This window comes from Pseudorca crassidens, chromosome 13 (assembly GCF_039906515.1).
Source record: "Pseudorca crassidens isolate mPseCra1 chromosome 13, mPseCra1.hap1, whole genome shotgun sequence".
In the NCBI taxonomy this organism is placed as follows: domain Eukaryota; kingdom Metazoa; phylum Chordata; class Mammalia; order Artiodactyla; family Delphinidae; genus Pseudorca; species Pseudorca crassidens.
Window position 1 is genome coordinate 14,977,554 of NC_090308.1, and position 14,523 is coordinate 14,992,076.

Below are 14,523 nucleotides of genomic sequence, written 5' to 3' on the forward strand. Positions count from 1 at the left end.
ACTCTTTAACACTCCTGTCTTCAAGAGATGAGCCCAATTCCCTTTCCCTGGGTTGTGAACTACATTGGTGGCTCAGTTCTAGCAAAGAAGAAAAGAGGAAGTGGTGGCATGTGACTTTGGAGACTGGGTCATAAAACCTACTGCAGTTTCCTCCTTACTCTCTCCTTTGATCCCTCATTCTGGGGGAAGTCAGCTGCCACATCGTGAGCAGCCCCATGGAAAAATCCAGGGGATGAGGAACAAAGGCATCCTGCCCATAGCCAAAGAGGATTTAAATACCACATGCCAACAGCCATGTGAGGGCGCCATCTTGCCTCCTCTGGCCCCAGTCAAGCCCTTCAGATGACTACAGCCCCGCCATCTTGATTTCAACCACATGAGAGACTCCAAGCCAGAACCATCCAGCTACGCGGCTCCAAACATGTGACCCAGAGAAACTGAGATAATGTTTGTTGTTTTAAATGGCTAAATCTGGGGGGTAATTTATTACACATCAATAGATAACTAATAGAGGACCCTGATGTGCGTCCCTGCCCCATACTTGTCATGTGACCAAAGGCAAGTAACTTAAATTTTCCAAGTCTCCATCTTCTCATCTATCAAATGGGAATAACACTATCTTACAGGATTGTTCTGAGAATTAAATGACATCATGTTTGTAAAGTGTTTGACACTGTGTCTGCTAAACAGAAAACACTTCCAAATGTTAGCAACTATTCACTGAAGCTCCAAACTCAAAAATTCTCAAAACCTGTGTCAGACAAACCTGAATCCGCAGAGCGGCAGCAAGGAGACCCACGTCTTCTGCGATGGGACCAGTACCATGGACACCGGGAGAACTGCATCCAAGCTTCCCTGGGAAAAAAAAAAAGACTTTCAGCATATTGTTCCTCGTAAAATGCCAGGACGCTGAATGATGTTCTCGTTTCCAACCAAGCAAGTTAGGATGTCATGGCACAGCTACAGAAAGGTTACCAGGTAGGTCCTGGCACAGCCCTGGGGCTCTCAATTGGGCCACATATTTGGAGTCTGACTGCTTTAAAGTCTTGCCTCTACCGCTTACTAGCAATTGTGACTCTGGGCCTGTTAATTAATGTTGTTCAACCTTGTAGAGTTTTGTGAGATTTCAATGTGATATGGTAATGTAAAGTGCTTGTCATATCGTACGCATGTTTATACAATAAATTAAAAGATCAAAGCCATTTCATGTATGAATACAAAGTATTGAGTTGGCCAAAGAGTTCGTTTGGGTTTTTCCATAACATCTTACGGAAAAATCCGAACAAACTTTTTGGCCAACCCTATATAAAAAGGAGGACTAAAACACCTATAGGACAAGCTAGTTAAAGTGTTCTGTGAACGATCAGGCTTTCTTGGATAATTTTTTTAAATCCCTGTCATAAAAGTGACAGAGCCAATTTTCCATCTAAACTGAGAAATTATATTTTAGGGCATTAACTTTGAGGATTACCTGGATTTCAAACCACAGAGGCATTTTATAAGAATTCTACTGGGGTTGGCACTTAGGAAGTTTATGAAAAGTAAACATACATGTAAAATGCTTTAGTCTACATCCTCTCTTAGAGAAGAGAAACATTGCTAATGGTAACTTTTTTGAAGTAAGAAACTATTTCCTTCTTTTTCCACCACTCTCCTCTTTATTTATTTATCTATTTATTTAATTTTTTTACCATCTTTATTGGAGTATAATTGATTTACACTGGTGTGTTAATTTCTGCTGTATAACACAGTGAATCAGCTATACATATACATATATCCCCATATCCCCTCCCTCTTGCATCTCCCTCTGACCCTCCCTATCCCACCACTCTAGGTGGACACAAAGCACTGAGCTGATCTCCCTGTGCTATGCGGCTGCTCCCTACTAGCTATCTATTTTACATTTGGTAGTGTATATATTGGACCACGCCACTTTTAAAAAAAAAAAAAAAAATTATTTATTTATTTTTGGCTGCGTTGAGTCTTCATTGCTGCACGTGGGCTTTCTCTAGTTGTGGCGAGCGGGGGCTACCCTTCCTTGTGGTGCGAGGGCTTCTCATTACGGTGGCTTCTCTTGTTGCGGAGCACGGGTTCCAGGCACAAGGGCTTCAGTAGTTGTGGCACATGGGCTCAGTAGTTGTGGCTCACAGGCTCTAGAGCGCAGGCTCAGTAGTTGTGGCAGACGGGCTTAGGTGCTCCACGGCATGTGGCATCTCCCTGGACCAGGTGTCGAACCCGTGTCCCCTGCATTGGCAGGTGGATTCTTAACCACTGTGCCACTAGGGAAGTCCATGACCACTCTACTTTTAAATTATCCATTTTCCTGGAATTTCTTTGCAAGAAACAAAAGTTAAGTGTTTTGTAATGTTCTATGGTCAAATGTATTAAGGGTGTTGGAAAATCATATCCCTCAGGTGTTGTTTAAAGATTAGCAACACTTCAGTTTTATAAATCATATTTAGGCAAAAGCCAAGAATCTAGAGAATGAGAGAGATTCGTTTTCTTTTCTTTGAACCACTAGAGATCTGACCTGAAGCTCTTATCCAGCCACTAAGGAAAAGAAATATGCTTCCCTCTTTCTTACCTCTATCTTTAAATGATGGAGAAATAAGAAAAAGCTACATTCTAGGATGTGATCTCAACTTATAAATGCATGTTACAGGAATAAATCACAAATACCCCTGTGAATGAAGACTATTTCACCTACAGAATTACACAGTGAATAATTTCTGCAATACTCTTAGCCACTGTCTTGCATAAAACAGAACATGGCTAAAACAAATGAAGACTTTAAAACACAACACAAAAGACACATACACTCATATTTCAAACTTTAGGAGAATCTTGTAGGGACCAATATTTCTCTTTTTGAAGAAGAGTTATCAGAATTCCAGCAATGCTTTTAGTATGTTATTTTCTTTTCCTTCTACTATATTCCATCCAATAAAATTGAGTGTAATTTTTTCATAGGAAAAAATCTAAGATGGTTATCTCAAGATGACTGGGTCAGAAGTTACTTTCTTCTTTTCTATTGTATACTTCAAAAATGTTCTATCATAACCACTGTATCATTTTTGTAGTAGGAATCAATGCAATTAAGTTCTGAATCTGGAGAAATTGAAGCAATTAAGATGGTAACTCAGTGAATCAGGAATACATTCTTAATAAATTTCTTGGCTAAGGAGAATTGAAAAAGGAAATCATTACATCACCCCCTTGCCTATGTAGAGGCAGGGCCCCACCCGGAGGGGTGTCCACACTCAGTCTGTGAGTCCAGCAGGGCTCCCATCCCAAACCAAATGGGTCTTTTCACTTCCCACTAACCACTCCCCATTAACTCACAGTTCCTTCCTCCAGGGACAAGTCAGTGAATCACTTTAAAAGATGGCCTTTCACTTATAATTTTTCTTATAATAACCAAACTTGCCACAATCGGAAAATTTAAGGCTAAAGTGTTATAAGACTTTCCCTGGAAATCAGAACAATCCTTTTCTGAAAGGAGCTGTTTTGAGGCCACCCTGGGGATTTTAGCAACTTTGATTAGCACGAGTCCTGGGATGCAGCCCAGGGCTCCCTGCTGACTTATGTGTGCTTAAAATGATGCTGTGAACTACTCTGACCCATAAAGTTGCTGTTTTGATACTGTTCTCTGGGCCCAAGTATTAAGACCAGTTTCTCCTTTGTCCCATTTGGTACATCAGAAAGTAAGTCTGAATATTAGAGTGCGCAGTGGTTTTGCTTAGGATGATTTCTGACCTTTCGCAAGCACAGCATTACAAAATCACAGCCCACTTCCTTCATTTGAAATAATTGTTTTAAAAATAAAATTATTCTTATAGCTAGAAAACTGAACACTGCTATGTCCCTGTTTTCAATCTAAACATGAGACTCATGCCATCGAAGAGTGAACAGATCCAACAAGTTAGGTGTAATTGTTTTCCGAGCACTGCTTCTGGGATATCAGCCATCAAGCAAATCTCTCTGGGGATTAGGTATTCAATAAAATGGCTCTATAGAATTACCTCATCATAAATCACCATATTCTATCTATTTTTACAAGGGGGGGGTGGGAAGGGGAACCCTGCACCATTAAGATGACCATGAAAATTTCATTATAAAGCCCTGCCTTCACCCAATCATAAGTGTATTAAAAATTCTTTTTCTCTGAAGTTTAAATAAAAGCGACTTTCCTTTTAATAATGTTTGAAAAAGATCTTCATTTGTCTAAAGTGGAAAGTTATATATAAAAGAGAGGGAAAATGCCTTTCTCCAATTTACTCATAGATTAAATGTTCATGCTAATTAAAGTTGCTAAAATTAAAAGTCTTGGACTTCCCTGGTGGTGCAGTGGTTGAAAATCCACCTGCCAATGCAGGGGGCATGGGTTCGAGCCCTGGTCCGGGACGATCCCACATGCCGTGGAGCAACTAAGCCCATGTGCCACAACTACTGAGCCCACATGCTGCAACTACTGAAGCCCGTGCGCCTAGAGCCTGTGCTCCACAACAAGAGAAGCCACCACAATGAGAAGCCCGTGCACCTCAATGAAGAGTAGCCCCTGCTCACCGCAACTAGGGAAAGCCCACGCTCAGCAATGAAGACCCAACGCAGCGAAAACAAAACAAAACAAAAAAACTTTTGACAACTGAGAAATGTAATGCTATCATAAACAGTACCGACTGGAAAACATTCATCCATTTAATCAGAGTAGCATTTTTCATCTTTGCCTTTGTGCCGTCAGCCCTGTTTTTAAGTGGGATACAAGTTCAAGGAAATGTCTCTGTATCTGCAACTAACTTAAAAGTGCCATCAGGGCTTCCCTGGTAGCGCAGTGGTTGAGAGTCCGCCTGCCGATGCAGGGGACACGGGTTCGTGCCCCAGTCCGGGAAAATCCCACATGCCGCGGAGCGGCTGGACCCGTGAGCCATGGCCGCTGAGCCTGCGCGTCCGGAGCCTGTGCTCCGCAACGGGAGAGGCCACAACAGTGAGAGGCCCGCGTACCGCAAAAAAAAAGAAGTGCAATCAATTAGAGTACAATTCTGAGTCCATGTTTATTCACTCAGTATTTACTGACCCCTTCCTACGCGTCTGGCACTGTTCTGGGCACTGGGCATTCAAAAATCAATAAAACCACTACTACTGGACCAGATAAATTGAAAATAAACTAACTGCAATCAGTCTACATACAGAATTGTTAAAACATAATGCTTGGTCTTATTTTTTTCCCTCAAGAGAATTGTTACATCTAAATTTAATGTTTTTAAAATGCCTTTAAAAAATAAAAGTCCTAAAAAGAAACTTATTAGAAATAAGGCACCGTTTCACCAATAAAACATATGGCTCATGGGGATTCCCAAAGAACACGGAAGCAGACTCTCCTATCTCCAGCCAGGATTGTACCAAAATTGTCCTAAACATATAAACTCTAATAAAAAACAGCAAGTAAACATTGTAGCAAGGAAACATTCATTAAAAAAAATAATAGGGCTTCCCTGGTGGCGCAGTGGTTGAGAGTCCGCCTGCCGATGCAGCGGACAAGGGTTCGTGCCCCGGTCTGGGAGGATCCCACATGCCGCGGAGCGGCTGGGCCCGTGAGCCATGGCCGCTGAGCCTGCGCGTCCGGAGCCTGTGCTCCGCAACGGGAGAGGCCACAACAGTGAGAGGCCCGCGTACCGCAAAAAAAAAAAGAGTCAAAACTGACTATCCTAGTCCAACTAGGATTCTGAGCAAATCTATAGTGCATTTCCACTATTAATGGGTTAGGCACTGATTTTTCAGGGAAAAAAAAAGAAGTTATACCCAGAAATTACATATATTTCAAAGAAGTAATTTAGTACCTGCCTTCTAGTTGCTAAAAAGAGCCATTAATCCTACATTCGTATTATATTGTACCTCAAACTGCTTTATTCATGTGTGCGCTCATCTGTGAACTGAGTACATGAGCATTTGGGGAAATTCTTGAGCATCTTCCTTTCAAAGCACCCTTCAGCTCCAAGGGGTTTTTAATCTGATTGGTCGATTCTGGGAGGAGCTACATTTCCCAGAGAGGAAGGTGCATTATTTCTCTTTTTGAAGAAACAGTTAAATGAATTTCAGTAGAGCTTTTAGCATATTACTTTCTTTTCTTTCCATTGTATTTCAATAAAATTAAGTTTAGTGCTTTTTTAATGGAAAAATGTAAAATGGTTATCTCAAGGTGACAGGATCAGAAGTTACATTTATTTTCTCCTTGATACTATTCTCTACTTCACTCTGTGTTCCGGGGCTGCCTGAGTTTCAAGGTCTAGAACTCCAGTGTGGTACCGGTAGACACCTCTGCTCCTTTTGGTCCAAGTTCTGACCAGCTTTGAGGGAAAAAACGCCATCCTCCTGGACAGTTCAGTACAGCCTCCCCTACCACATGTTGAAATTTGGAGGCCATGGGTAACAAAGAGGGCTCTCTGTCTCCCTCTGCAATTGTCTCTTGCATGCACGTGTCACTCAGGGTCTTGAGGGGGCGGGCTGGGTGTGCTAAAGCTCTCTTAGCCTGAGTGTCTTTCTGTGAATGAGAAAAGGGTGTCCCTACTGGCGCCTGGGCTGAGTGCCCTGGGGCTGGCGTAGCTTCAGCTACCCTGAGGGTGACCTGATGCGGTCCAGGATGTTCCTGGGTCCGTTGGCAAATACCACCAAATACCAGCACCCATCCTAAGACCTCTTCGGTTTCTAAGGGTGACTTTCACAGTGTTTTGAAGTGACTTTGTGGCTCCAAGGGAGTGCGTGAGGGGGTCACTGCAAAGGGAAATTACAAACACAGGGGAGCTAGTCTCCACTCCCATCCCTCTGGTAGCTGTGTTTTCATCTGCTTTTACGTGTTGAGGTTCACCCAAGACTGCTTTAGGAGAAAGGATTCAGCTGATGTTTTGGATTTTTTTTGCGGTACGCGGGCCTCTCACTGTTGTGGCCTCTCCTGTTGCGGAGCACAGGCTCCGGACGCGCAGGCTCAGCGGCCATGGCTCACGGGTCCAGCCGCTCCGCGGCATGTGGGATCTTCCCGGACCGGGGCACGAACCCGTATCCCCTGCATCGACAGGCGGACTCTCAACCACTGCGCCACCGGGGAAGCCCTCAGCTGTTTTTTGAAAGACTGTGAAAACCACTGTTTCTAGTTTACCTCACACCTGTAAAAATTTCCTACTTTAGGCCACAACCGACTCGACTGCTTGACGCTAGAGGCCAGCAGGGGACATGCTGATGAAGGGGGAAGAACAGAAGAGGAGGAGAGGCCCTTACTGCAGCTGGCACCTTGGCTGCTCTTTGCCCGGCAATGTGGTTCCAGCATCAAGCAACCCAAAAGGCAGGCACGTTACCTATGTAGGTATGTTGACAGCAACCATCATTTCGGGAACAGACTCTTCTGAAGAAGATTTACTTTTCTCATAGCAATCTCACCTATTTTGATCAGTGGCCTAGCACCAATTTGAAGACATTTACCTGACAGAAAGTCATGGGAACAGTTGAGAACAGTAGTTCCTGGTTGAATCCAAGAAAGGGGAATCTCTTCCGGCTTGGGTGAGCCCAAGATCACAATGTCAGCCTCATGAAGCTAGAAAGAAAAAGAAAAACACCACACACATTGTCAACTGTAGCATAAAGACGTGACGATCAACGCCAAATGCCTTCAATGTAACAGACAACAATCTGCACAGTTCAGTTCCACACGGATGCACTGACAGAATCACTTTACTAATTTACTAATGTAGGTCATATTAGTACAAACCAAACGTGATCATCATATCCTAGAAAACAAAAGCTTTAAAAATTTCTTCAGGGGGACTTCCCTGGCAGTCCAGTGGTTAGAACTCTGCTTCCACTGCAGGGGGCTCGGGTTCGATCCCTGGGATGTGGCATGTGGGGAACTAAGATCCCACATGCCGCATGGCATGGCCACGAAAAGGAGAGAGACAGAGAAGGACAGGTCCATCATTGTGATCTGTACAGCAACAAAGAAAATAAAGTGTTTACTCTTATTAAAAAAAAAAAAAAATTTCTTCAGGGCAGTCACTTCAGCATATATACTACGTGTAGTCTTATCATTTACATGTTTTCAACACTAACTGCAATATCAAGAAAAAGGATGGGGCCAAGGAAACTGCACTGATGGGAGGAGGAGACTGCAAGCTGAAGGAGGTGGACAGCATCCTGACTCATGCAGCATCCTGCCTTAGCTGGGAGATAGTGCTGGTCGCAATGAAGCCACTTGAAGATCTGACCAGTGCAGGGAGCCTTCCGGCCTGTACAACTGAATAATCAAAATTAGACCCATATGGAACTTGTACTAGATCCATGGACAGATTTTCAAGAGCTCAAGCAAGAATCGCATTTTCCTTGAGGTCCTGGTTAGTCTCTTGTCAAACTGTTTTGTTTTTTTTTTTCTTAAAGAAAAAGGAAACAATGCAACCACTACTACAAAAGACATTCACATGTCTGCCCTGTTTGTATTTTGGTAACACAGCACAGGAGGAACATGTCTGGAAGGACGGTTATGAAGTAGGGTGAGAGGTTGGTTCTGGCCTCAACAGAAGAATGACCACCTGTCCCAGTACCAACTAAACAACCAGACTTCCAAGTGGATCCGTATGTGGAGGGAGAGAGCTGAAGAAGGAATCTTAGACCCATGGGGAAAATACCAACAACTGCACGTGTCAGCTCACAAATACGTGAGGTTGGTTTCATTATAGCCATTTAATGGACAAGTAAACTGAGGCTCAGGGAGTGTAAGTACCTCTATGGTATGTCCTGTCTCCCTAGTGAACACAGCCTTGGAATACTCAATACTCTATGAGGCAGAAAGAGGGGGAAGCTGACAGCCCTCCACTCTGTAGTGCTGATGGCCCCTCCCCCATTGCTTTTTCCACAGACTTCAATGCCCTGCAACTGACTGCAGACTCTTCAGAATCAAACAGAGAGGAACGGAAGACAAAACACAAAAACACCCCCAGTGCCACTACCCTCACCCAACCACCCAACAGCCCAGGAAGTGAACGGGCTCCAATGGTCCTCATCCGCTCTCATCTTGGACATGCTGATCGCTGAAGATCATGGGGAAGGACCAGGCCAGCTCCTCAGCCCGAGTCTGTAACACTGTTTGGGCAAGAGGCTGCATCAGCTAAAGTCTCAGGAATCTTGGGAACAAAAAAGCCAAGATCTAGAGCAGCTCCGAGCTCCCGTGATAGGAGAAGCATGGTGAAAATTTAAATGCACAGGTTAACATCCCAGAAACACCGGATCAGTGGATCATGCAAATAGGGGAGAGCAATTCAGTGAGTACCGCTAATGAGGCCCGAAGGTGCTCACTGCTTTTCAGCACCGCCCTTCATTAAGGCACAGGAAGAGGAATACGTTAAAATGGTATCTCTGTGAGTCTGTATTAATCACATGCAAAAAGAGATCCCTACTGGAAAAACCACTTTTTTAATGCCCAAGTCACAGTACTGTGAACCCGAATTAAGAGGTTTACGGCCAATATTCCCAGCAATCTAGTGCGTTAACGCCCCATGGGTTCTGTACAGATAGAGCTGAAAGGCAGCCAGACTTGCAGGTGATGGTACATTTAGGGGAAAAATGTGTTCTTATGGGAAGAGGATTTTAAACATCTGATAAGAAAATATCTGTGTTCCTTTACCACTGCAGACACTCAACCACAGTAAGACTTGAAACACAGATGCTTAGCGTGTGGCAAGTGATCAGCGAATAAGAAACGCCATTTCGCTGCACTTTCCACGCTCGACGGCGGCAAAAACAGAACATGTTAAAACAGCTACAAAAAGGAAGTTAATATGTACAAGACTGCAATGTTCATTCTGGAAAAAGCCAAGGATCACAGGTTTAATTGAGTCCCCTAAGAGCACTTCGTTTCCTCCATGTGGTGTCTTCCGTACAACCTGTTCTTTTCATTACCGATAAATCTTGGAAATCTCATTCCGACCCCGTAACTGTGTACCTAGACTCGGCTCGAAAACGGGCCGTGCTAACAAGCAACGGGGGGGGGCAGCTGATCCCGCAAAGGCCAAAATCTCCTCCCCCGGCCGTGATCGCATCGGAGATGCTAATCCTTCTGGAAAGGAAAAGTGCTAGATGCTTAAATCAATAAATAACCCACGAAGGCCCAGGCGAGGTTTTTAATGAGCTACGATTCAAGAAGAATTATCATCTCACTGGCTGTTTCTACTTTCTTCCTCCCTAACGGGAAGGACCCTGGCCAAAGCCTGGCTTGAAACTTTACTCATAACAAAATATTGCCTTCTCTGCTGAGACTTGAGTGGAAGCAGCTTTCAGCGAACCGCCCACTCCCCAGGCAGAAGACCAAATGTTAGAACAATCGCAAGACACAGATATGCAGGCATTTAGTGTGGAGCACGTGGGAATGCGGAGGGTTTAGATACCATGAGAACTACTTTTCTGAAGCCACTGCTTTTTCAGGGGGTGTGGATGGGGGACAGGTCTCAGAATACGGACGGGGAGATGGAGGACAGATAGGACTTGCAGAGTTATAAGGAACCTCACAACTCTGTACTTAGCAAATGAAATGCATTTTAAAATGGAAACTCCAGAAAGGACAGCCCCACCTTCCTAGTTAGAAGACAGGACTTATGCTATCAACGGTTTTGAAAGGGCATATATGAATCTCAGGCATGAGGTCTGTATGCCTACAAAAGGTAGGACAGGTGAAAAAAAAGGTTTGGAGCTATGTCCTGAAGCATCGTGATTGAATTACCTGAGACCTATCAAACCTGCTTCTACATCCTTCAAAAGTTATCAACACAATTCAGAAAATAAAGTTCAAAATGAAGAACAATACTTAAAAAAAAAAAAAAAGCTACTTTTCTCCAGCAAACACATGCTTCTCACATTACAGCGACTGAAGAGAATAGAAGAGATCCAGGATTCTTTAGTGAATATACTCTTCACCTGCCATCTCTCAAGCGCCACCTGGGGCAGACACTGAGGTTGCTGAGGATAGGAATATAAAATTCCCTGCCTACAAGATCTGGGAGCTGGGGATCTTCAAGATGGAGGCGCAGGGCAAACCACTGGAATACGGAAAAGAAACAAACGTTCGATTTCTACTTCTTTTGCCCACACAGTTGGTAAAATACTTAAAAACGTTGCTAGTGTTTAACACCCGGCAGTCCCTGTGCAACAGGGACATCCGGCAGCTGTCACACACAGTTAAGTACAGGGAGGGGCCCCGAGGGAGGGAGGGAGGGTGGGAGGTGACCCGGCCCTCATTCTTTCACTTTCAATGAACTGGGACACTTTGTGGTTAGTGCAAGCCGGGTGAGCGGCTTTACAGGTCACATCATGTTCCGCAGAAGACTTTTCACGGTGCTCTGCAAGGACAGGGTGTGTCTGTGAAATCTCATGTGGCGTGGAGGCCCCGTGGCCATCTCATGGCAAAGACCTAAAAAGAGTGAAGTGTTCTTCTTTTTTATGAAATGTCACTTTCTTTCAATAAATGCCAGATTCCGGGATTTGCTGGCCTTTTCTTGGTAACAGATAAGTAGCTGTCAGACCGGGCCACTCTGGCTGCCCTCACACCATCAGCTGTGCTTTAGGAAGATTCCTCTCGATGCTGGAGGGGCTGAGAGGGAAAGCATTCTACTGCAGCAGGCAGAGGACAGGGCTGGTAGGAAGCTGGATGCCTGGAACTGAGGAAGGTCAGGAGGATGGGGGTGCAGGCTGGGATCTGCCAGCATTATAGACATAGTTAAAACGAGAAGCTTGGACAAGATCCCCGAGGGAAACAGGTAGAATGGGGAGAAGAAGGTGTTTAAGGCATCCTTTGGGAGCACTCATCGTAAATGACAAAAGACGGGAAGAAATGACATGACTCTGGTGAGACTCCAGACACAGGAAGGACTGGATGCCTTCAAGCCGGCACCGGTTCCAGTGATGCCCAGTGGCTAAGCAAGCTAAAAGCAAAGAAACTCCGTTTTTGGCAATTAGGAACTCATCAGTGACTTTATTATAGAAATGGGCATTGGCAACCATGCCTGGGTAAACTCTTGCCCTTTGAGTCCAGTGTATTCCCTGACGATGGAGATTTCACTGAGGCAGAGCTTTTCATAAGCAGAGTCCCTGTTTATCCATAAATTATTCAAACTTAGAATGTCTAACTTTTTATTCGAATTAACTGAATATCTACCGAAGGATTCTTGCTTCGTACCCATGGATAAATATACAGACTTTCCTGCAATATTAAGCATACTATCAAAGGAGAACATCAAAATAACTGTGTAAACACTCTAAAATAAGAATGTCAAACCATGTTCATTCAGATGTTGTAATACTTTGGCAAGATAAGAGAATGAGTCTCAGCAAAAGGTACCTCCCCCACTTCAGCAAGTGATCTCATCCCAGAGAATTTTTTTCCTTTCTGGAATTGCCTATGTTTCTTTTCTCCACTCTCATCTGTGATCAGTAGGACATTATTGGCTTTTAAAATTAAGACCTATTTCATAAATCAGAATGACTACAAGCCACATGGATAACTTGGGAGTATGATCACAGCACTTAGCTCCCCAATTTTTCCCCCAAAGGTTAATAAATGACCTGCCTTTTTCTAAAACGTTCATGTCTTACTTCATCATTCAACATATTTACTGCGCAACGTATGAGAAGAGTGTATCAAAGATAGCCAGTTGTGTCCCAAATGATATAGAAAAGACAGTTAATCCCTCTTCAAGTTTACTTGATTCTCACATAAATTATGATGGATGATAAAAGGAACATGCAACCTCAAATCCACTAATGGATATACTTTGATTCATCAAGCATAATTCCCTTGGGCTTCCCTGGTGGCGCAGTGGTTGAGAGTCCGCCTGCCGATGCAGGGGACACGGGTTCGTGCCCCGGTCCGGGAAGATCCCACATGCGGCGGAGCGGCTGGGCCCGTGAGCCATGGCCGCTGAGCCTGCGCGTCCGGAGCCTGTGCTCCGCAACGGGAAAGGCCACAACAGTGAGAGGCCCGCGTACCACAAAAAAAAAAAAAGAAGAATTATTCCCTTTCTCGCACCCTAGGAAGAAATAACTAAAACTAAAAAGTAGGGCTGAGAAACACACAGAGAGCGTGAGCTCACACCTGTGTGTGTCTGTGCGTGTGTGTATGTGTGATGAGAGATAATCTAATATGACAAAGACTCAGAACCACGTAGCACAAAAATGTGGACAAGACCAAGTTATGGTCCCCAGATCCACGAGAAGCAAGCCACACTTCACAGAGGCAGGACAGCCTTATGATTTACGGTTATGCCGTGTTGAAGTTAAGGTGAATTGATGAGACTGTGGGAAATTCAGCGTTGCGTCGCGTTTCCCGCCATACTTGTGCTTTCCAATTCTGAACCCTGGGCTGCACATAGGATTTCTGCATCCCACTTCCCCTGAGTAACTCTCTGGCCTTAGTTGCCTCCTTGGAGAAGTGAAGAAGCTACACTTGACAGAGAGGAACTGAGGTGCAGAGGGAAGACCGTGGCAGGTGGGGTTTATAAGACCCGATTCATATCCAGGCTCTGCTCCTTTGCACTGACAACCAGGGTCAAGGCACCATACATAACACCTTGCTTTCAGGATATAACGCTGGTATATGAAAACACTTTGAAAACGAAATCTGTACACAAATGTAAGGTGCTTTATCATTATAGATCATGTTAAGACCCACCAACTAGAGTATTCTAATTCTACATCCCTAGGAAGCACTTACACTGGAGAAGAAGGGGTAAAAGGTAGAGCCAGGCTCTGCCGACGGTGCGGACAGGCAAGCAGGGATGATCTGTAGGTGGACGGGAGGTGATGTCACTGGCCTGATCTCTGCAGGACACAGCCTGGAGCCCTTCCTTTGTGCAGTACCTGCCTTGAACCATCTGAGACTTCACACGCCCCCTTTGGATCTCACGCCAAGTTTCAACAGATTCTCTCAGATCCCTTTCTCAATGCTGCTAAATATAAATGGCCTGATTTGGGGGCTTTTTAAAAAGTTCTATTCACCTCCTTCTCTGGTGTTAATAAGCAAGACAATGATCAGGCAGAAGCAAGAGTGAGAGGAATGGGAGCTGACATCCAAAGGCATTTTCAGTCCATGAATGTTGAAATATCTGTCAAAGAAACTCAGGGAGCTACATTATCCAGGTCACTTAATCACACATTACTCAGTAGCCTTGGTATTTGCTTGGCACAAGATCTGTGCTGCCCCAGGGTCGGTGGTATCTTCTCCACCCAGCCACTACAGGGGGGTGGGGTGGGGGGAGGGACTCACATCAATGAGGCTGTACTGCATGTCCACACACCTGACCAGGGTGCCCCCCACCCTGCCCTTTCAAGAGGGTGGACACATCCATTCTGAAGAGTGCCCCTGGAGGGGTGGTGAGAAGCCCAGGGCTCAGGGAGCAACTGGCTTCCTTATCTTAGGAAGATATCTGTGGGACTATTAACTGTGGGAATGAAGCAATGGTGAACTCAACCCAAGTCTAATGTCTTGGGCCTTGGTCC

The 14,523-nt window shown here is 44.6% G+C and overlaps 1 protein-coding gene across 6 annotated transcripts in view; it reads right to left on the reverse strand.

The window, feature by feature from the left end:
• Window positions 1–14,523, reverse strand: part of MTHFD1L (methylenetetrahydrofolate dehydrogenase (NADP+ dependent) 1 like) — a 196,601-nt gene that overhangs the window by 160,793 nt on the left and 21,285 nt on the right. For all 6 annotated transcript variants that reach the window (XM_067701770.1, XM_067701764.1, XM_067701766.1 and 3 more), the window contains exons 8-9: window positions 7,471–7,582; window positions 767–855 (exon numbers count right to left, since the gene is read on the reverse strand). In XM_067701770.1, coding sequence (XP_067557871.1) covers window positions 767–855; window positions 7,471–7,582 — 201 coding nt within the window. The remainder of the gene's footprint in view (window positions 1–766; window positions 856–7,470; window positions 7,583–14,523) is intronic.